We start from the raw sequence: 23,877 nt of genomic DNA, 5'->3' as shown, positions 1-23,877 counted from the left end.
TGAAAAATACTTACCGGTAAGTATTCAAAAGTATTTTTTTACTCTGTGTAAAATGTATTGTTCATTTTGTCAGTAATAGGGTGGTCATCCTTGCTGTTCACTAGGACTTGAACAGACCTTCAGTTCCTTACATCCAACATTAACATTTTACCTATTTTCATAGCTTTGCAACTGTTAAAATGGATGTAATTCACTTTAAATCATTATCCATGCTCTATTCACAAATCGAAAACTTTCACTGGCAAATACAAAAGTAGTATAAGGGACTGTTCGTTATTTATAAAAGGGGCCACCGGAGGGATTTTGAGTGCTTCAGTCAAAAGTTGCATGACCCTCCCTTGCCTGTAAGAAATTTTTCAATGACCCTCCGACAGAATTTTCAAAAAAGACATGACCCTCCCCGGCCAAATGTCGATGTCTTTCACCGGCGTTCCTTAGCGCATTGAAACACATTGACATGAGCTAACGTTCTTAAATCAACCTCTGCTTTCTGATCTTACACATCACACTCCACCAAGACGGTGGCCATTTCAGTAGATTTACTCACTAACATTGTTGTGGAAGCACAATAAGCATGGAAACTAAATGCACACTTCCTGCATATCTGCATTAGCCTACTTGAAATAAGTTACTCCTCTAGTAAATAGTATTCACATGAAATAAAACATTGAGACCATTCAACAAAGCACACTGGGTAATAATAACACATTCAACACATGAACTGGTTGCTATGGACTCGTCTCTAGGCTTCCTCAGTCATTGTAAAGCTGCCGAAGCTGAACATTATCCAAAACTCACCACTCGGTGAGTTGCACAGTTTTGAAAACGAACGTTAAGGGTTGCATCCAGGCGATTCAAAACGAGTCAGAAAGTCGAGACAGGACCCACCGTCAAAATTTCGGGGTCCACCACTCTAGTTCATCCTAAACAAACCAGAAAAGGGACTCAAAGTGCTAAATACCGGAATTATCCTTTAAGGATTCAATGAGTCTTGTGCATGATTTGGAGGGGTTCTTTAATCAATCTGGTACATTTAAAATAAGTTTCCAGGAAATTGCAAACTCTGAAGATGGTTTCACCACATGGAAACCTCTCTGTCCAACCAGATTGGACTGTTTGCACCCCAGCCATCCGCTCAGTACTCAACCAGTATGAGTCAGTGCTTACAGCCCTTGAAGAAATGCCCTTATGCAGTTAGTTGAAGTATCTGACACTTCAACTAAGGCTGTGGTTTTCATGCAGGATTTCTAAGAGGTAACACTCTGCTTGCTCTTGTAATGGCTGAAGACCTGATGGAGGATTTGGAATGCCTGAACGCCTCCCTGCAGCATAGTAAACAGTCTGTCTCAGACATGTTGGAGGCTGCGGAGCATGTCAAAACAAGCTTGCAGGACAAACTAACAGAAGAGCACTTTGATAACTTATTTATAGCCTATATCTATCCAGATGCCAAGTCTTATTACAGAGCCTAATTCTACAATGCCTAGATACAGCAAGCACTTAATTCACAGAGAGGTTTGATCAAGCTGCATTGCACAAGATGCAGATGCTTGAAAATGTGCTGCTACATGGTGAGATGGCAAAGGTGGTGGACGAGTACCCTGAGTTGAATTCCAGGCTGTTACAGGTGCAGCTAGCCATGCTCAGTGCAAATTATACATATCAGACAACTTCTGATGTTGCTACACTTATTCGGGAAATGGTGCCGGAGGTGAGAGGTCTGTTCAGTCAGGTTGAAATGTTAGTGAGGCTTCTGCTTGTTGTGCCTGCCTCCTCTGTTGAGGCTGAGAGGAGCTTTAGACTCGGCTGAGATCCTCAATGTCTCAGAGAGAGATTGGACAGACTGAACCTTGCAGACATAGGCCAGTCTTTCATCAGTGTAAATGAAATGCGCAAAAACATCTTTGGAACCTTTGTTTAAACATACAAAAATAAATAAAGAATACATAAATAAATAATAGATATATCTATATTATTATGGTTCATATAATTATGATTATCCTTTTACATTTGAACAAGAATAAAAAAGTTGTGTACTTGCACTACTTTTGTTATTAAAAAAAATGAAAGATCATCCCATGTGTTTGTGATATTTTAAAATATAAGATTTTTTAAAATTATTTAAAATATTTTTTATAATATATTAAAATTTTCATGGTGGGAAATATGTCGAAAATTTGTCTGGGGTCCCCCAGACGCTGGCACAAATTTGCCCCCCCCCAATGTTGACATCATGGCTATGACCTTGAGATAATACTGTTCTTGAAGAGTATCACACTATTTCTAACCATTTTCCACAACTGCATGGCCATTTCCATCTGTCCGGATTGATCAACATGATATTTACAACTAAAATATCACCACATAAATGTTATATTTTTATTAAAATGAATTTATTTATTTTATTTATTTATTTATTTATACTTTTTTCAGAATTTCCTGGTGACAGTAGACATGTATTTAGAATACAATCATGTTTTTTTGGTAAATAATGATTTTCTTGCATTCCCTGGTTTGAATTTACCCCACCACCCCATCACATTAACTTGTTTTGTCTGTAAAAACCATACTGTTAGTTGAAATGAAATCACAAAAACAATTTGTAATAGTCTGCCTGTAGAGCACCCAAGAAACTATGCAGAACAATTCTGACATTCTTTTACATTGTTACATTTCTTGTTTTGTCATTACTATGAAGGGATCCATCAAGCTTAATCCTACCATCCATCACAAAAATTAGAAAGGAATAACTGTCTTCCATTATAGTTTTAACACTATTATTGCTAAGCAAATTACATATCTAATTGATGGCATGTATGTTAAGTAAATAACGTGACCGTTATTGGATAACTACAGCCATTTTATCAAGGAACTTACCACCCCATCACATTTATTATATTGTAATCCATTATATTTCAATGTGGAAAAAAATATATGTCTGAGGTGGACAAATATGATGATGTGAATAAATTGAAAAGATGTTTACTTTTGATGAAAATTTGTTGCCAATTTTATAGCAGAAAAGGCACCGGTTTCATAGAATTACCCTCTTCAATATGGTCTATTGTAATATTGTATCATACCTGTTCATTCGTACTTGTCGCTCGATTTATCGTGACTAAATTCAAGATGGCGGCGAACAGTAAACTTCCTGAAGGTACTGTCTGTATAAATGGTCTTGTAAATAAACTACCAGTGCTTTTTCAAAGTTCTCAATGTCTCGTTTTAAATGTCAGGGCCCTCGGAAGTCTACCAATGAAGTGTGGAGCTACTTTGAGCCTTATAAATAGTGTAAAACAGTGATTTATTTGCATGGCTAGCCTGATGCCCGAGGCACCCCCATTGAAAACCTGTTGGTACAGTACCATCCAACACACCATCGGCTAACTAGCGCCAGATTTCAGAGTGCAGGGGACAAGCCGAGATGAGCTATGAGACAAAAGTTCACACTCGGTATCATGTTTCAACACATTTTAGGTCAATATCACACCGAACTTCTCCTTTACGGAAATTCTAAAAACATAAGCAAAAAATGATTTGTTCCGGCAGACAATACCAGGTAGGTAGGCTACATTGAATAAAATCATTATAAATGGGTGGATTTGCGAACAAGTATTATTAAGAACAAGTAATTTATTGGAAAGTTCGATCTCAATTTCTGAAATGTGAGTAAACCTGGCCTGGTTTACAATTGGTGTCAATGGTCTACAATTAAAGAGTTCAGATGCAAAACCCTCTAAATCCGTCTGACCACTTTTCTTTTAAAGTGTAACTCCGGCGAAATCCATGTATCCATCTACCCACATCTTCCCATCTATCTACATCCAACCAATTTATCTATCTGTCTATCTATATTCATCCATCTATCATTCTACCTCCATCCACTCATCCAACTATTCATCTTTATACATTGATGTCAGCAACATGTTTCAAAAAAAGTTGGAACGGAGCATGTTTACCACTGTGCTGCTTCAACTCTTCAATTAACAAAATTCTGTAAATGTTTAGGAACTGAGGAGAGTTTTGAGAGTGAAATGTTGTCCCATTACTCCCCGATATAGGATTTCAGTTGCTCAACAGTATGGGGTATTCTAAGTCATGTTTTACATTCCATTATGCACCTAATTTGACAAATCTGCACTGCAGACACACCATTTTGGCACCTGGACTCATCATCTATGAGAAATACTATTTAAATATGTGCAGAATTAATTTTGGCATTGTTTTCCTGAAATATTCAAGGTCTTCCCTGGAAAATACATTGCCTTGATGGGAGTATATGTTGCTCAAAACCTGTATACATCATTCAGAATTGATTGTGCTTTGCCAAATGTGCAAGATGCCCATGCTGTAGGCACTAATGCTCCTCCACACCCATCGTAGATGTTGGGGTTTGAACTGAACACTAAAACAAGTTGGATAGGTTGGATACTTGGATAGGCCCTCTCCTCTTTAGCCCAGATGAGTCCATGATTTTCAAAAAGAATGGCACATTTTGATTGGTCTAAACACAGGACCTTTTTCCATGTTACCTCAGTCCATTTTAGGCCCAGATAATATGGTGGTATTTTCTGTATCATGTCTCAATACAATGTTGGCTGTTTTGACTGTTACAATTTTGGCTGTAGTTTTTTAATTGAGTATCAAACTGTGCACATAACCAATGGTTATCAGAGGTTTTCCTGAGCCCCAATAATGACAGGTCTGGAAACAGGTCTGGTGTTGATGCAGTGCCATCTGAGGTCCAAAAGACCACGGCCATCCAATTTGTTTTTCAGCTCTTCCCTTGTTTGCAAAGATTCTCTGAATGTTCTAATGATATTATGTCCTGTAGATGATGAACTGCCCAAATACTTCACAATTGCATCTTAAGAAACATGTTCATGTTTTGGATGAACTAGAGTGGTGGACATCGACATTTTGACGATGGGTCCTGTCTCGACTTTCTGACTCGTTTTGAATCGCCTTTGATTGGCTGGCTATGGGCATGCACAAACATGTCCTTAAAACAACCCTTAACGTTCATTTTCAAAACTGTGCAACTCACCGAGTGGTTAGTGGTTGTGTTCGTTGGTTATTAAAAACAAATATATCAGCGCAATGTATGATTTCAATCCTTGTTATTTGCTATTGTGGAACTATTTTTTCAGATACCTCACAACCATGTATAAACTTCCACTCAATATTTGAGTTTGAAGCATAGGCAGTAAAAGAAGATCTCGCGGGGGAAAGACTACAACCGTAAACAGACCCCCTTTCCATTTCCGTAGCGCAGTGATATCAAGGAGCAATGAGTCTTCCAACAGAAATCAATGGGATTTTACAAAATGGCAAATAAAACACGACAGAAACTGTATTTCGCTACGCTACTTGTTTTGGAACATCAACAAACATCACTAACTACTCGGTGAGTTGCACAGTTTTGAAAACGAACGTTAAGGGTTGTTTTTTGGCATGTTTGTGCATGCCCATAGCCAGCCAGTCAAAGGCGATTCAAAACGAGTCAGAAAGTCGAGACAGGACCCATCGTCAAAATTTCGGTGTCCACCACTCTAGTTCATCCCAAACGAACCAGAAAAGGGACTCAAAGTGCTAAATACCGGAATTATCTGGGATGCTCTTTTTCATACCCAATCGTGTTGCCAGTTATCCTAATTAGTTGTGAAATATTCCTCCTTTTGTTTTCTTTATCATTACACAACTTTTCCAGCATTTTGGTAGCCCCATCCCAACTTTTTTTTAAACATGTTGCTGGTATCAAATTCAAAATTAACATATATTTTCCATGAAATAGTTAAATTTGTCATTTTCAACATTTGATATGTTGTCTGTGTCCTTTTTGCAACTAAATATGAGTTTAAGAAAGTTGCAGATTATTACATCCTGTTTTTATTCACATTTTACACAACGTTCCAACTTTTTCTGTTTTGGGGTTGTATATCCAACCAATTATTTGTTTATCTATCATTATCCATCTACTTGTCCACCCATCGGTTCATTCAATTTATAATTTGTCTATCTTCATCCCTCTAACTACATCCATCCATCTTTTGTGGGCCCCGCTTCATTTCTCCAGTGGCTAGATATTTTGGCAGGTAGACTACTTTGTGAATGATATTTGTTTTATGCTTCACTTGACACTGTAACATGAAGTCCCCTAGTGACTGGGTTGCAGCCCTATTAGCCAATTGGATTAATAGGGTGTTGACCCTTGTAATATAATTGACATATGTAAGTCGCAATGGATACAAATGAAATAAATTAATAATTAATACATGCAATGTCAATGTAATGTGTGGGCCATTGGCGACCATTTTGTAGAGTGAGCCCTTTTTTAAGTGATGTGAATAAATGTAGCTAAGTATAAGCATACATACATATACTATATTTAAACATGTCAGATGCAGTGCTCTCTAACAATGATATTTCTTGAAATTATATGTGTGGCCAAAGACTGTAATTTTGTGAAGTCAGAACCTGGTAATGAAGAGGTCAACTTTTTGCATTATTCACTTGATTTTCTACTTGACAAATAAACCATACAATCCAACCAATCCAACAATAATGATCAAGGGTAACTCAAACACTAAAGGCCAACTTGCTCTAAAAAAATGTCTAATGTGGTGAAATGGTTTTCATGCTTTTAAAATGTGTCAGTTGCAGTGTCTTCAAGGAAAAACATATTGCTATACAATACAAAATATATTGCTATTTAATAATGTACATATTTAAAGATGCAACAAGCACCCTGACAAAAATGCCTAGACTCATTAACTCTGAAAGTAGCTTGAATCCTTTATGTTCAATGATGGGCCCCTAATTTGTGTGAACAACGTGCAAAGTCTTAAAGGTGCTCTAAGCGATGCCATACGTTTTTAGGCTAAAACATTTTTTGTCTGTGTCCTGAATACACTGTAAAAAAACGCAATCTCTGTGGACAACCCAGGCAACAAAAACAGCCACAAAACAACTTGGGCAAACCTTGCCCATAAAAACATAACAAACTGTTTCAGCAAATCACAGACGAGATGCGTGTTTAGGAGAGTTTCAATTGCACGAGAGAGAGGGGATGTAGCGAGCTAGAATTCTGTTTTGTTTGAACGTCAACAGAAGTGACGTAAACCAGCATCGCTTAGAGCACCTTTAAGTTTACCTGAAGCCAGTTTAAACAACTAGGCTAAAAAATCAATTTGTTAAATGAACACCATTGGCAAGATCTTAAAATCAAAGATTGGTGAGACTAGAGAGTGAGGAGAATCGTGAATGGGAAGTGCTACAGACTGCTGAGGAGCCAGAACAGCAGCCAGGAATGGCGTGAGAGAAGGAGCCGAAACTGGAGCCTGGCAAGGAACCAGAAAGAGCGCCAAGGCTGTCACTCAAGGGCATCAAGAGGGTCTCGCCCTTAGTGTCCCACTCCTCATCCACCAGCCACCTCTGGCACAGGAAGAACGGGAACCACCTCACAAACTGGAACCACCACAAGTGTGTTTAGTAACTTTGACTTGATGAAGACTTCTTAAAATCAGTCAATATAAGATACTGGACTGAACGGAACATAATACACAGTACTCTAATAATATGACAGCATGGTGTTTCAACAATGGAGATGGATGCTGGCTGAGGGTTGTCTCTTATTATTTGTGATACCTAATTTTAAGCTTTAATTTCTTAACTATAATGTCCGTTTTGCACTTTTGGTAGTGCAGTGTGTCCAGGCATCTATGGAGCTTAAAAGAAATCTGTCACCAAACACCAGTAATAAAACTGTGCTGCTCTTCACTTTTGGAGTATTGCCCTAAAATGTACTATTTAAATCACTGCCAAAAAAAAAAAGTGATACATGCTACGCATGCATGGCAGGCATATAAAATGCAGCACATCAATATTTGACAGAGATTTAATTACATGCAATTTATTTCAGGGAGCCTACAAATCAATGGGAAATAAAATGTAGTATACTTACAAACTTATGAAAACTCCTACAAAGCTGCCAGACACATCTAAATATAAACAAGAAAGCCCTTGAAGCAAAAATGCAAAGTCAAACAGACGTATGGGGCAGACATTGCTCTATAATTGTGATATATGATAACAATTGCATTTGCAGAACACTGGCATATATGCCAACTGAACTATTCTGTTGATAAAACATATTCATGGGCAACATTGCACAATGTGCCACTTCCATTAACTTCTTATTCCATTTTTTTCTGCTCAGTTAAAAATAACCACAGATTTTTATCATAATGAGCATATCAAATGTTTCTATACACACCAATCAAACACATCTAGCCTTATTAGAGCTTTGCTTACTTGACAGAAAATGGTCAATAAAAGGGCCTGCTGGGAGTATGGGAGGGCTGCAAAAGGGGGGGTTCCAGTGCACAGTAAGTCTTTCACAGACACAGACACAGAAAGGAGGTGGCTCCTATTAGAGAATGTGACATGTGTCTCTTCATCGCTAAAGCAACTAATACACGTATGATTACTACATTACATTTATTGATATGCTAAAATACTTGTCTTTGTTTGTTTTTATCATTTTTAGATACTCATAACAACTGTGGAAATTTCATCTTATTTTGGGAGAAAAAGGTAAGGTACATCTGATTTACAATACATCTGAATTATCTGAACAGCTAAACGATTCAAACAAGCTATTGCATTCTAGTAAAGTAAATCTATCGGGGGGGGGGGGGGGGGCATTTACAGATTATTGCTATGGCACAGTTGTAGCTCCTTTCAAGGTCTTATGTGAATAGATATGCAATCTTTGCAGACAGTGATGCCACTAGTTAGGACACTAATGCCTTTATGAATCTTACGTTTAAACATCCCCACCCTCCACCATAATTCATTGATATACCGCCTAAAAACTTCAACAAGGAAATGGAAAAGTTGGAAAAGTTACATCATCATCAGAGTCAATTAACCCTGTGCCTCACTACCACTGGTCACTACAGTGGAAAGCTATTCAAAAGCCATTTTCCTGTATGGGTTGCAGTGGCGTAACTGCTTATCAGCCACTTCAGTAGACACTACTACTACTTAACACCGTAGCCTTCCTCCAAATGGTGAGCAGTTGTAACTGCAAATGCAATACCAAAAATCCAAGATGGCCGACAAAAGTCCAAAGTAACATCTAGTTAGTATTATAATTGCTTTATTTTTCAAATACTGATTTTATATAAGCTGCAATATTGATTAACCATGTATCTACTACATTGGACATCATGCATTAACTATTGCATGTTAAAAAATGATTGATGATTGAATGTTTTGAAAGGTGGAAGACATAGAATTTATCAAAGCATTTGAGAACACATTGGATATACTTGAAAGCTGACTCCATAGATAAGACTTCTTGCAATTGCTGTTGTCCATAACCTGGCAGTTCCAAGGCAGGCCGTTTTAACATTTATAGATATGGCAAGCCTGGAACTGCACTGGATAAACTTGAAAGCAGAGGAAAGATTGATTAGGCTACTTGCGATTTTGTGTGCATCCATGGTAAGCCGTTTTAATGTTTGAAGTTATGGCAAGTCATCTGCAATTATAATTTTGCCTAGAAGCAATCAAACAATAGATATTGATAATAAACTAAATATATGCCATGTGTTTAAGTATTTCTATTCCCAGCGCTAGTAGGCATTTTAACGGCAACTAAGCACAAAACATTAGACTGCCTCCTGTTAGAGCAGCTTAATTAGCAATAACGTGCAGTGATGGTTCTGTAGCCTCTTTGACAGCTTGGGAATATCAATGCCCACGAGCAAACTTTTTGCATGAGCTTGTTCAATTGTTCAATTGTGATGCTATATGGGCCTCATGCATATGAGAGCTTAATGTTATTATTTAGGTCGGAAATTATCAGAACATACCGTGAAACAAAGTTTTCATATTACAACTTTGCTGATAACATTTCAAATAGATGCCCATTAGCACATTAGCAAGTTTTTGTGTAAACTAGGCTGTTGGTGTTGGTTTATAGCCTTTTGCTTGTGTGTAGTTATTTGCTAGATTTTGACAAGAGCTTGTGATAGCATGGGCTGTAAAACACAGTCCACTAGCCTATGTGGTGAACCCCTCTACTTTAAGCTTATATCTTGATGTGTTTATCAACACACTGTATAGAACTAACTGTAACTGTATAGAATGTGGTGCTATCAGAGCAAGATGTTACAGATGACGCATGGGGAAAAAATGCAGAGATTTAAGTGGCATCGAAATGAAGCACCAAAATCCACGTTGTTATTTGATGTCATAACTACAGTACCGTCTGCCGTACTGCCAACCTTATATTCAATGTGTAAATTAGTATAATGGGGGATGGGATTAGATTTCAGGACAATAATGCAATAAATAAATTGGTTCCATTATTATTTAGATATCAACGGACTGTTTTGTATTTGACTTTTTAATGAATTGCATTTTGAGTACCCTATGTACATTGATAAGCTCCATATATTGAGGTGTGACCGACAACTGTAGTTTTGTCCCCTAATGACTGTATACTGTACATGTCTGATTGTTCAAAACATTTTGTGTTGGAAACTGTTTGCTCTTCATGTTTATGATTAATGCAGTAACCAGCAACCATGGGGGACAGTGATATGGCCACGTATGGCAAAGCTGCCGTCTACCTTCGTAAGCCTGAGAAGGAGAGAATGGAGGCCCAAAGCAAGCCCTTTGATGCAAAGACAGCTTGCTTTGTGGTTGATAAAGAGGAGTTGTACGTCAAGGGTACAATTAAAAAGAAGGATGGCGCCAAAGTCGTTGTTGAAACGCTTGAAACCAAGGAGGTACTTTAGCAAGGCTGTTGAAATTGTTCACTCAGAAAGCATCTTGAGTACATCTTTTTGTTAAAGCTGTTTTCTACATTGGTTTCAGGAAAAGACAGTGAAGGAAGATGAAGTCTTCCCCTTGAATCCTCCCAAATACGACAAAATTGAGGACATGGCCATGATGACCCACCTCAATGAAGCCTCTGTCCTGTATAACCTCAAAGAGCGTTATGCAGCATGGATGATCTATGTAAGCATTACTCTTGTAAACAAATTAAGAAAATAAAATGAATTTGAAAAGCTGAAAAAACAGTTTTCTTTATTTCTTCATTCTAGACCTACTCTGGACTTTTCTGTGTCACTGTGAACCCCTATAAGTGGCTCCCAGTATACGACCAAGAAGTGGTGAATGCCTACAGAGGCAAGAAGCGCGTGGAGGCCCCACCCCACATCTTCTCTGTCTCTGACAACGCATTTCAGTTCATGCTCCAAGGTATACTTTCAGTTTTAAATCCATCACTGAATAATACATTATATATTTGATTCATTTATGTAAAATGAACCATTCATGTCAATCTCTATTTTGCCCCACAGACAGAGAGAATCAGTCTGTCCTGATCACGTAAGTATCTATGCATCCCTTAAAACTGTTTACATTATTAAAAGGCTAAACCTTTACATTATCTTCTGTATCTTCTGGTACACGTAATTGTGATATAGAAAATTGCAATATCTTCTGTTATACAGTGGAGAATCTGGTGCTGGCAAGACTGTAAACACCAAGCGTGTCATCCAGTACTTTGCAACAATTGCAGTGTCTGGTGGGAAGAAGTCAGACGCACAAGCCGGCAGCAGTGGAAAAATTAAGGTATAGGACCCCTTGCATATTTATAGGCTAATTATCACATAGCAACACAGACATTCACTTCAATGACAATATATCTATTGACGTGCAGGGCTCTCTTGAAGACCAGATTATTGCCGCAAACCCACTGCTGGAGGCTTATGGTAATGCCAAGACTGTGAGGAATGACAACTCTTCACGTTTCGTAAGTTTAGTTTCTCATCAAATGCATCATGCATTTTGTTTTATATCTATTAGTATATCTTTTGAAAAACTTAAACTTAAACCTCTACACCATCTTTTTCTTTTTTGTGTTAGTAAAGGCAGTATTTATAAATATTTTTAAGTATAAGTATTTTATAAATACTTGAATATTTTACTCATGTGTAACCTGCTTTGGTTAAAAGCATGAGCTAAATGAATATATGTTATGTCAAAATGTAATCTCAAACAGGGAAAATTCATCAGAATTCACTTCGCCACATCTGGAAAACTGGCTAGTGCTGATATTGAGACTTGTAAGTATAATTGTTCAAGGTAGAAATTTTCTTTATTGCCTTAAATGTATCAAATTAAAATACATCCTTCCTTGCTTAAAAAGACCTGCTGGAGAAGTCTAGAGTGTCATTCCAGCTTCCTGATGAGAGAGGCTACCACATCTTCTTCCAGATGATGACCAACCACAAGCCTGAAATTATAGGTAAGACTAATAATTTCACCAAAGGTTAAAAATGTTTTCATTTAATTCAATAAATATAATTCTGAATTTCTAAATCCATTTTTTAATCCCAACAGAAATGTCCCTCATCACTTCCAACCCCTATGACTTCCCAATGTGCAGTCAGGGTCAGATCGCTGTGGCGAGCATTGATGACAAAGAGGAGTTGGATGCCACAGATGTAAGTTTTCCTTCCAATAATGGGTTTTCCCCTCTTCAATTTCTTGAAGAAAGCTTTAAAATAATCAAATAATTTATAATTCTAGGATGCCATTGACATCCTGGGTTTCACTGCAGAGGAGAAAGTCACCATTTACAAGCTGACTGGTGCTGTGATCCATCATGGCAACATGAAGTTCAAGCAGAAGCAGCGTGAGGAGCAGGCTGAGCCTGATGGCAATGAGGGTAGGTTACAACACTCTACTGAATCAGTCAGTTCTAGTAATAACTACAAGGTACTCTTAGTTATAGAGGTAATTGTATTATGTTTATTTAAAGTTAAATATGACTGATATCAAGTTTACACTTTTATCAAAAATGACAAAAACGGACTGGCACTGGCAGATTTGAAAATTGCACCCAGGACGACTGACAATGCTACACCATGCACAAAAGTGTCATACCCCCATGCTATTTATATCAACATACAGTATGTATATTTATGTATATTCATATTCTACATTTTCTTCTGGATTAAGAAAGTATCTATCTTCTTTTAAAGACAAACATTTACAAAACAATGGTCACTCAGATACCTTTATGTTTTTGTGAGAGATATAGCCTTTAACCTAACACTATCTTGGACAAACGTTTTGATCTAGGGAGAAGAGACTGAGGTGGACAAACTTGTTTCATATGTTGTCCCAAATTTGTTTGGAGTGTGGAGTATGAAATTTCTTGTTATAAATTCCAAATCACCTAAATGCTTCACTGTTGCACTTTTTTTAGATGCTGACAAAATCTCTTACCTCTTGGGCCTGAACTCCGCTGACATGCTGAAGGCTTTGTGCTACCCAAGAGTGAAAGTCGGAAATGAGTATGTCACCAAGGGTCAGACTGTTCCACAGGTATTATTTTAGTCACTAAAAAGTTTACGTAAGATCACAAACCACTTGGCAGTATTTGGACAGAATTACTAGTAGTATAATTACCTGCTTTTATCCTATAAGCATTTTACTTTTTGGTCTCTGAGCATGGATGACCACTGCTTGAATATTCTGTTTCAGGTCAATAACTCAGTTATGGCCTTGGCCAAGTCTATCTATGAGAGGATGTTCTTGTGGATGGTCATCCGTATTAACCAGATGCTGGACACTAAACAGCCAAGGCAGTTCTATATCGGTGTGCTGGATATTGCTGGCTTTGAGATTTTTGATGTAAGTATAAGTTAACACCATTTCACCATTTTAACACCATTTCACTCACACCACAATGTAGTATAATTTCAGTAGGGGGTATTCATATTACAAAATATTTTTGAATCACAGTACAACAGCATGGAACAGCTATGCATCAACTTCACCAATGAGAAACTGCAACAGTTCTTCAACCACACCATGTTCGTTCTGGAGCAAGAGGAGTACAAGAAAGAGGGCATTGTATGGGAGTTCATTGACTTCGGCATGGATCTAGCCGCTTGCATTGAGCTCATTGAGAAGGTCAGTTTTAATCAGTCAAATGAGCCAACTGCTAGATTTATATTGTTTTATAATATCCACTTTTAAAACTAAGCTCATTTTCCCAACAGCCTATGGGAATCTTTGCCATCCTTGAAGAGGAGTGCATGTTCCCCAAGGCCTCTGACACCACTTTCAAGAACAAGCTGTATGACCAGCATCTTGGCAAAAATCAGGCCTTTGAGAAGCCCAAGCCCAAAAAGGGCAAGGCTGAGGCCCACTTCTCCCTGGTGCACTATGCCGGCACTGTGGACTACAATGTTACAGGGTGGCTGGACAAGAACAAGGATCCACTGAATGATTCTGTTGTGCAGCTGTACCAGAAGTCGGGAGTAAAACTCCTGCCTGTCTTGTACCCACCTGTTGTTGAGGGTAACAAAACACATATACAAGTCTACAAGCTAATGCAAAAATATCCCATTTATACCTCAATTATTGAATAATGTGTATGTCAACAGAGACTGGTGGTGGTAAGAAGAAGAAGAAGGGTGGCTCCATGCAGACTGTGTCATCACAGTTCAGGGTGTGTATATTAAACCAATAACAAACAAATAAATCATCTAAACGAAAGTCGAGGGGATGGTTTGATTGCATTCTTATCTCAACAGGAGAACTTGGGCAAGCTGATGACCAACTTGAGGAGCACCCATCCTCACTTTGTGCGTTGTCTGATTCCAAATGAAATTAAGAAACCAGGTAAAGGGCGCTTGGAAGTCAATAAAGATGTCTGCATTACTCATGTTTTACATTGAGAATAGAAGATCTCATGACATGTATTTGACAGGTTATATGCAGAACTTCCTGGTCATCCACCAGCTCAGGTGCAATGGTGTGCTGGAGGGTATCAGAATCTGCAGAAAGGGTTTCCCAAGCAGAATCCTCTATGGTGACTTCAAGCAGAGGTGAACTTAGAAAGCCAATGAAGTATGACACATATTCAATACTGCATTTAGAGAAAAAGTAATGATCTACATGGACATTCATTTATTCTGTCCAGATACAAAGTGCTAAATGCCAGTGTCATCCCTGACGGCCAGTTCATTGATAACAAGAAGGCTGCTGAGAAGCTCTTGGGATCCATTGATGTTGATCACACGCAATACATGTTTGGACACACAAAGGTAGATAGGTTTCATACAATCTATTATCATGAGTACAAACAAGAGCACAGTTTTTTCTGTGTCAAATAGATGCTTATATTTTCATTCATCCCTCAGGTGTTCTTTAAAGCTGGTTTGCTGGGTGACCTTGAGGAGATGCGAGATGAGAAACTGGTTACCCTGGTCACAATGACTCAGGCTCTCTGCCGTGCATACCTGATGAGGAGGGAGTTTTCAAAGATGATGGAAAGGAGGTAAATTTGTTTATCAAAAGAACTCAGAAGTCTGAAAGACTGCTACAGTATGAGTAGTAGGCCTATATTAATTGTATAGTTCGCCTCGGTATCCCTCTCAATTGATAGTGCATTGCTGTTTGCTAAATGATTAGCAATATTAATATTTTTTTATTTTTCTCAAAAATATGTCTCAGAAGATCCTATTACACTTTCTACTAGGGATGTAACAGTATTGTCAATTTCACGATATCGCAATAACAATAGTGTCTCGATATCATCATGGACATGTGATGGTATGGTATCAAACGATAGGTCTCCTGAGCAAAAAATGGTTTCAGCTGCCGTGGAGCAGAGTGAAGATAAAATAAAAATTACAGAGACCATCATCCTATCGTGGCTATTATCCTTTGCGCTCTGCTCTTCGGTTGCCTCTACAGATCTAGGCCTACAGCAAAAATGGTAGATGCCGGTGTTGACGAGACAATATGGAGCATGAATACAAGAGTTTAAAGTGTAAAGTGTTTCTAATGCTATTTTTTCATTTACGCCTCTTCCGGTCTATATTTGATTAGACCTGTTATAAGAGTTGAGAGCTTATGACGAGAACTGTCCATTTTCATCATGTTATGGTTATGGTTATGGTATTTAGCAGACACGCTTGTCCAAAGCGACATACAAATAACAGTACAATAGTTAAATTTTAACAGTAAACTATTTACAAAGTTCGTAAGACATGTACAGACTACACACACACACACACATCTTATGCAACTACGAGAGTTTGAATCCACAGAGATGTTTTATGTATCAACCGAACAACTAAACTCGTCTATGAACGCACCATTAGGCTACTTTTTGTCTAATGTAGGCTACTGCGGTCATAGATCATAGAAAAACAGTCAGACTGAAACGTATTAGCCAAAAAGTTATCTCTGCAGTATTGCAATACATATTGTAACGTGGACTTGTTATTGGGGTATTATCGTGTCGTAAGATTTTGATATAGTTACACAATTCATGTAATTATAATTTTACAACCTATATTTAACGATGCATTTCACCACCCTTCTTGTGTAGGGAGTCTGTCTACACCATCCAGTACAATATACGCTCATTCATGAATGTCAAGCACTGGCCTTGGATGAAGGTTTACTACAAGATCAAGCCTCTGCTGAAGAGTGCTGAAACTGAGAAGGAGCTGGCCAACATGAAGGAGAACTATGAGAAACTCAAAGTGGACTGTGCAAAGGCAACAGCCAGGAAGAAGGAGCTAGAGGAGAAGATGGTGGCTCTGGTGCAAGAGAGGAATGACCTGGCGCTGCAAGTGTCATCTGTAAGTGTATATTGTACCATTTCAATATTCACAATCATACAACTACTCAGTCTCAGCATTGTGTTTTCAATACAAAGTGTGTATTGTCATGCTTCCATCTTATATTTACAATAGGGAAATGAGGGTCTCAATGATGCTGAGGAGAGGTGTGAGGGTCTTATCAAAAGTAAGATCCAGCTCGAGGCCAAGCTCAAAGAGACAACCGAGAGACTGGAGGATGAAGAGGAAATCAATGCTGAGCTGACTGCCAAGAAGAGGAAACTGGAGGATGAGTGCTCTGAGCTCAAAAAGGACATTGATGATCTGGAGCTGACCTTAGCCAAAGTGGAGAAGGAGAAACATGCCACCGAGAACAAGGTTGGGATTTGTAAAGGGACGATCAATGTAGTCTGTCGAAAATAAAGTATCTTATTTACACTGTTCACAAATGTAAAACATTCTATGTGCAGGTCAAGAACCTAACTGAAGAGATGGCCTCTCAGGATGAGTCCCTTGCTAAGCTGACAAAGGAGAAGAAAGCCCTCCAAGAGGCCCACCAGCAGACTCTTGATGATCTTCAAGCAGAGGAAGACAAAGTCAACACTCTGACCAAATCCAAGACTAAGCTTGAACAGCAAGTGGATGATGTAAGTTCAAAAATCAACATTTGACAACTTCTCACACTGAAATTTCACCATTTACAACATACTCACCTCACAATTCAAATTGGCAGCTTGAGGGTTCCCTGGAGCAAGAAAAGAAGCTCCGTATGGACCTTGAGAGAGCCAAGAGAAAGCTTGAGGGTGACCTGAAGCTGGCCCAGGAGACCATCATGGATCTGGAGAATGACAAGCAGCAGTCTGATGAGAAGATAAAGAAGTAAATGCCTTATTTATTACAACATATCACTGTTCAATTCCCATGTATGCAGCCAACTTCAGAAATTATTCTTTGTTTTCTTCAATCTTTTTTTAATCAGGAAGGACTTTGAAACGAGTCAACTTCTTAGTAAGATTGAAGATGAACAATCACTTGGTGCTCAGCTGCAGAAAAAGATCAAGGAGCTTCAGGTTTAATTATTCTCCACCAACTCAAAGTCTGAGCTTTTTTGCAGGTTTCTGTATTATTAATATACTATCATATTTTTTTCTCGATAGGCCCGCATTGAGGAACTGGAGGAAGAGATTGAGTCTGAGCGTGCAGCTCGTGCCAAGGTTGAGAAGCAGAGAGCTGATCTCTCCAGGGAACTTGAGGAGATCAGTGAGAGGCTTGAGGAAGCTGGTGGTGCCACTGCTGCTCAAATTGAGATGAACAAAAAGCGTGAGGCTGAGTTCCAGAAGTTGCGTCGTGACCTTGAAGAGTCCACTCTGCAGCACGAAGCCACTGCGTCAGCTCTCCGCAAGAAGCAGGCCGACAGCGTGGCCGAGCTGGGAGAGCAGATTGACAACCTCCAACGTGTCAAGCAGAAGCTTGAGAAGGAGAAGAGTGAATACAAGATGGAGATTGATGATCTCTCCAGCAATATGGAGGCTGTTGCTAAATCTAAGGTTGGTGAGATGTTTACCCTCATGCTATCTTGTAAACAAATCAACTTACAATAATTGTATTAACTTTTTGCTACTAACAGACATTTTCATAAACAGGGAAATCTGGAGAAGATGTGCCGCACCCTTGAAGATCAACTCAGTGAAACCAAGGCCAAGAGTGATGAGGGTGCCCGTCAGGTCAATGACCTCAGTGGTCAGAGAGCAAGACTTCAGACTGAAAATGGTGAGCTTGGCCGCCAGGTTGAGGAGAAAGATGCTCTTGTGTCACAGCTGACCAGAAGCAAACAGGCCTTCACTCAGCAAGTTGAGGAGCTGAAAAGACTGAATGAAGAGGAAGTCAAGGTACTGTTGCCTTTACATGAAATGAAGAATTTGGATTACATCGATCACATTTGGGGAAATGCTTACATAAACACCCTTACTTGTTAACAAACAGGCCAAGAATGCCCTGGCTCATGCTGTTCAGTCTGCTCGTCACGACTGCGACCTTCTAAGGGAGCAGTTTGAGGAGGAGCAGGAAGCAAAGGCTGAGCTTCAACGTGGCATGTCCAAGGCCAACAGCGAGGTTGCTCAGTGGAGGACCAAGTACGAAACTGATGCCATCCAGCGCACTGAGGAGCTTGAGGAGTCCAAGTATGTGCTAAAGATGCAAAAACACAGTTTTGGATATATTTTGTTAACTAAAACGTTCTAAAATATTTTCGGTCTTAAATCTGATGCTTTTTCCTTCAGAAAAAAGCTTGCCCAGCGTCTCCAGGAGGCTGAGGAGCAAATCGAGGCAACCAACTCAAAATGTGCCTCTCTAGATAAGACCAAGCAGAGACTCCAGGGTGAAGTTGAGGACCTCATGATTGATGTGGAGAGAGCCAATGGTCTAGCTGCCAACCTTGACAAGAAGCAAAGAAACTTTGACAAGGTAATTCCTCCAAAACATCATTCAGATGTGGAATGTAGGTTAATAAGTATAAGCCTCACAAGAACATCTGTTTCTAAAAGGTCCTGGCAGAATGGAAGCAGAAGTACGAGGAGGGTCAGGCAGAGTTGGAGGGTGCCCAGAAAGAGGCTCGTTCTCTCAGCACCGAGCTGTTCAAGATGAAGAACTCCTATGAAGAGTCACTTGACCACCTTGAGACCCTGAAGAGGGAGAACAAGAATTTGCAACGTGAGTCAAAAACAACCCAATACATATCCCACTCAAAAAATATTTTGAAACTTTCAGATAATGTTTGCTGTAATATAACTGCATATTTGCAGAGGAGATCTCTGACCTGACTGAGCAGCTTGGTGAGACTGGAAAGAGCATCCATGAGTTGGAGAAGGCCAAGAAGACTGTTGAGACTGAGAAGACCGAGATCCAAACAGCCCTGGAAGAGGCTGAGGTAAAATATCAGGCGGGCTTTCCTACACAATCAGAAACGGAAATTATGATGCTTTTTATGTCTTAAAATTCTTGATTTTCTTGTTTAGGGAACTCTTGAACATGAGGAGTCCAAGATTCTTCGTGTCCAACTTGAACTCAACCAGATCAAGGGTGAGGTTGACAGGAAGCTTGCGGAGAAGGATGAGGAGATGGAGCAGATCAAGAGGAATGCCCAGAGGTTAGCCGACACCATGCAGAGCACTCTGGACTCTGAGGTCAGGAGCAGAAATGATGCCCTGAGAATCAAGAAGAAGATGGAGGGAGACCTCAATGAGATGGAGATTCAGTTGAGCCATGCTAACCGCCAGGCTGCCGAGTACCAGAAACAACTGAGAAATGTGCAGAGTCAACTCAAGGTCAGTTATGCAATAAAATAGTCCAATGAACCTATCTTACCATAATTACTATTTGGTTAATCGTTCAAGAATGTCCATGAATCAATATTTTATAATTTTGTCTTGGTAGTATGGCACATCTTTTGTCATTCCATGTTTTTTAGGATGCCCAACTGCACCTTGATGATGCTGTCAGAGGACAAGAAGATGGGAAGGAGCAGGTTGCCATGGTGGAGCGCAGGAACACCCTTATGGTGGCTGAGATTGAGGAGCTCAGAGTTGCTCTGGAGCAGACAGAGAGAGGCCGCAAAGTGGCTGAACAGGAGCTGGTTGATGCCAGTGAGCGTGTTGGCCTCCTGCACTCTCAGGTGGGGATATATTTTTCAAACCAAAAAAAAAATATTTTTAATCGTACCCACAGTTCTTTTAAAATATTTTTCACCATATAACATATTTGAAATTATTTCTGAATGTCAGAACACAAGTCTGATTAGCACGAAGAAGAAGCTTGAGGCTGACTTGGTTCAGATCCAAGGTGAGGTTGATGACATCGTCCAAGAGGCTAGAAATGCTGAGGAAAAGGCCAAAAAAGCCATCACTGATGTAAGCAATGTTTTATTTTGAACTTTAGTACTGCATATTATGAGCTAAATACTGTACATAACTTTCGTGATCTAAAACACAATTTCCCATTATTCAGGCTGCCATGATGGCAGAGGAGCTGAAGAAGGAGCAGGACACCAGTTCTCATCTGGAGAGGATGAAGAAGAACCTGGAGGTCACTGTGAAGGATCTGCAGCACCGCCTGGATGAGGCTGAGAATCTGGCCATGAAGGGTGGCAAGAAACAACTCCAGAAACTGGAGTCCAGGGTGAGTGATTAAACTTGGGTGAGATATTCTGAATAAATAATAAATAAATAAATAAATAAATAAATAAATAATAAAATGAAAATCTTGCTCATGTAAAGGTTCGTGAGTTGGAAAGTGAGGTTGAGAATGAGCAACGACGTGGTGTTGATGCTGTCAAGGGAGTCCGTAAATACGAGAGGAGAGTGAAGGAGCTCACCTACCAGGTACAAAGTTTCTTTCACCACTATTGAACAGCATTTATCTCGAGGAGGACAATGTTAGACAGATTGTTTAACTTTTCAGACTGAGGAGGACAAGAAAAATGTCAACAGACTGCAGGACCTGGTTGACAAGCTGCAGCTGAAGGTCAAATCCTACAAGAGGCAGGCTGAGGAAGCTGTAAGTAGTTTCTTGTGTTGCCTATATGGTCAAATGCCTTACCTTTCGTATTAATACAAATTATAGTTTAATTTGAAAACACTGGACTAAAAAGAATAAAAGATTTTGTATCTCTTAGTTCTTTCTGTCCAGTGTTTTCAAAGTAAACTTTTTAAAATAACTGCTATCACTTGGACCCTAAATGAATCTTCATAGACACAAAAATGATTGGTTTGCTTCAAAATAGAAGCCTCTGTACTAATCAAAAATATTTCTCATTATTAGGAGGAGCAATCCAACTCCCACCTGTCTAAGTTCAGGAAGGTTCAGCATGAGCTGGAGGAGGCTGAGGAGCGTGCTGACATTGCTGAATCCCAGGTCAACAAGATGAGAGCAAAGAGCCGTGATTCTGGAAAGGTAAATCTAATTTGCCATATTTCAATGTATTATAAGCCATCATATGTTCATACCTAATTTCATTTCATTCCTCAATTTCTCTTTCTCAGGGCAAGGAGGCTGCAGAGTAAATCCTGTGAAATCTTCTGACCATTAATTTGGATTAATATCCTAATTACTGTGACCATTCAACTCCTACATAATAAAAGTCTCTTCAGAATATATGAGTATATTGTTTTTAATCAGAATTAATTGTGATCAGAATGAGTAACATGTTTGGACTTCCCTATATGCATTTAAAATCACTTGACGATTTCCTGGTCTGTTATGCTAAAACCAACTTGTTTGCCAATAATGAATGATGCAGTAACACTTTCTATGTAGGTCACTGTTATAATGAGTTAAGCATACATTCATAACACCTTAAAATGTGATCATAAGTAATTATAATAATAATTTTAATAGTTCACAAACAAACAAGCTCTTAAGCAATCTTCTTAATGCATGAAATTAACTTGATAGTAAAGTACGCTGTGTTTGGAAAATAGTCCCGCTAGATTTTCATGTAAAAATTGTTTTTTTTTGTGCATATTTTGCTAATATAGAGTCTAAGAAACAAGATTTGTTTTTGTCTTCAAATCCCTTCAAATACACAATCCATCTTTAGTGTTTTTATCTGTATGTTTTAAAATAAGCGATTATATCTAGTCCGAAAAGTGATTCACATTTTCTTCTAATTTTTTGACAATTAATTCCACTTTTTGCACACAAAACCCGCAGATAATGTAGAAAGGTTGTTGGTTCTAAAACAATATCCATACTTTTCAAACTTGAGTGTCTGAAAAGTGTAAAAACACCTTTCTATTGTCTACCTTAAGAGAAATTTATCTTGGAAATAATCTATAATAGTACAGGCAACACAGTACACCACTAGGTGTCATAGGCATGGGTAGTTAAGTAGCAGTAGGTAAAATTAACAAACAAAAGAATTTAAGGTACAAACAGACAAACCACAGATATAAGTTACAACAAACAGACAGACAAACCATGGATGGCCCTCTCACAGCCTGAACTAATACAAAAAACAAATAACTCAAGGGAAAACATTGGTCAGACACTAAGGCCCTGTTTAGATGACAACGAAAACGATGCAACCTGTGATGTTTTTCTGCGTTTGACCCTGTCATTTAGACACAAACGGAGGTTTTATCCCCCCGCAAACGTTTTTAAACTCTCCGGGCTGATCGTTTTTTTGGGAAAACTCAGTTTGTTTGTTTGCGTCTAAAGAGGTACAACAGTGGAAGCCGGGAATTGAACCGACAACTTCCAGGCTACTGCACGCTAGCCCAGCTCCTTAACCACTACACTACCACCGCCCACTAGAAAAAGACTAGAGTGCCAGGTGGTAATATGGGTACGGTGTCAGGACCACCATGCCTACGATATGCCGCAGCCTCTTCTAAGTGTATAAGTATAGTATATATACACTTTTTTGATCCCGTGAGGGAAATTTGGTCTCTGCATTTAACCCAATCTGTGAATTAGTGAAACACAAACAGCACACAGTGAACACACAGATAGGTCAAACATACAAATAAAGCATGAGGACACTAAACACCCAACCATCGGCACAGGAGCCAGTAGCGCTTTTGAGAAACACTAAGGGAGGCTAAGGTCTCGAGATCCGTCAGGGTTGTGCAGGAGGACCCAAGTGCAAGACTCCACTAGGCAGAATTACGGACAAAACACAATTTATTATTAACACGAACTTAACATTTAAAGACTTACTACTTACATACGGGACTTTGACTAGTCAAACAGAGAGACGATCCGACAAAAACAGAGAAACAGGAGGGTAGAAATACACAGATCAATTAACAGAGAGACAGAGGACTGGACGAAACCAACGAGACAATAACAGGGAACAGGTGAGGCAGAAATGGAGGGAAAACAAACAAGACAGGAAACACAGACCAAATAAGGAGATGGGGCGGAGACAAAGACAGGTAACACAAAGCACATGGGGAACAGGCAAAGACAATACACAAAATGGCCACCAGGGTGGCACAAACCCAACAGTCCGGGCCTGACAGTACCCCCCCTCTACGGACGCCTCCTGGCGTCCCCTGAAAAGTCCAACCAGGGTGGGCGGAGGGGCCCTGGACGGAGGGACTGGTCCGAGAGACTGGAGGCAGACTCAGACGGGGCAGACTCAGAGGGCTTGGGCAGGGAACGAGCAGACGGGGCAGACTCAGACACGACAGACTCAGACACGACAGAC

The 23,877-nt window shown here is 39.3% G+C and overlaps 1 protein-coding gene across 1 annotated transcript; it reads left to right on the top strand.

Annotated features, from left to right (window-relative positions):
- Positions 1–10,586: 10,586 nt before the first annotated feature.
- On the top strand, positions 10,587–21,727 carry LOC121680854 (myosin heavy chain, fast skeletal muscle-like). The gene is made up of 38 exons (XM_042060403.1): positions 10,587–10,802; positions 10,891–11,034; positions 11,121–11,277; positions 11,379–11,406; positions 11,532–11,652; positions 11,741–11,833; positions 12,083–12,146; positions 12,230–12,328; positions 12,424–12,527; positions 12,613–12,751; positions 13,295–13,413; positions 13,573–13,722; positions 13,834–14,004; positions 14,094–14,394; positions 14,481–14,545; positions 14,631–14,718; positions 14,807–14,924; positions 15,020–15,143; positions 15,240–15,376; positions 16,436–16,691; positions 16,806–17,048; positions 17,141–17,317; positions 17,404–17,549; positions 17,650–17,740; positions 17,828–18,217; positions 18,314–18,559; positions 18,654–18,850; positions 18,950–19,133; positions 19,214–19,379; positions 19,472–19,596; positions 19,685–19,993; positions 20,137–20,340; positions 20,450–20,575; positions 20,673–20,843; positions 20,942–21,046; positions 21,126–21,221; positions 21,486–21,617; positions 21,707–21,727. Exons 1-38 carry the CDS (start codon positions 10,599–10,601, stop codon positions 21,725–21,727), a joined length of 5,811 nt encoding a protein of 1,936 aa, XP_041916337.1. The 5' UTR covers positions 10,587–10,598.
- Positions 21,728–23,877: the final 2,150 nt, after the last annotated feature.

The sequence above is a fragment of the Alosa sapidissima genome, chromosome 13 (assembly GCF_018492685.1).
Source record: "Alosa sapidissima isolate fAloSap1 chromosome 13, fAloSap1.pri, whole genome shotgun sequence".
In the NCBI taxonomy this organism is placed as follows: domain Eukaryota; kingdom Metazoa; phylum Chordata; class Actinopteri; order Clupeiformes; family Clupeidae; genus Alosa; species Alosa sapidissima.
The sequence above is the reverse complement of the archived record's forward strand: the minus strand, read 5'-3'. Positions and strand labels throughout refer to the sequence as shown.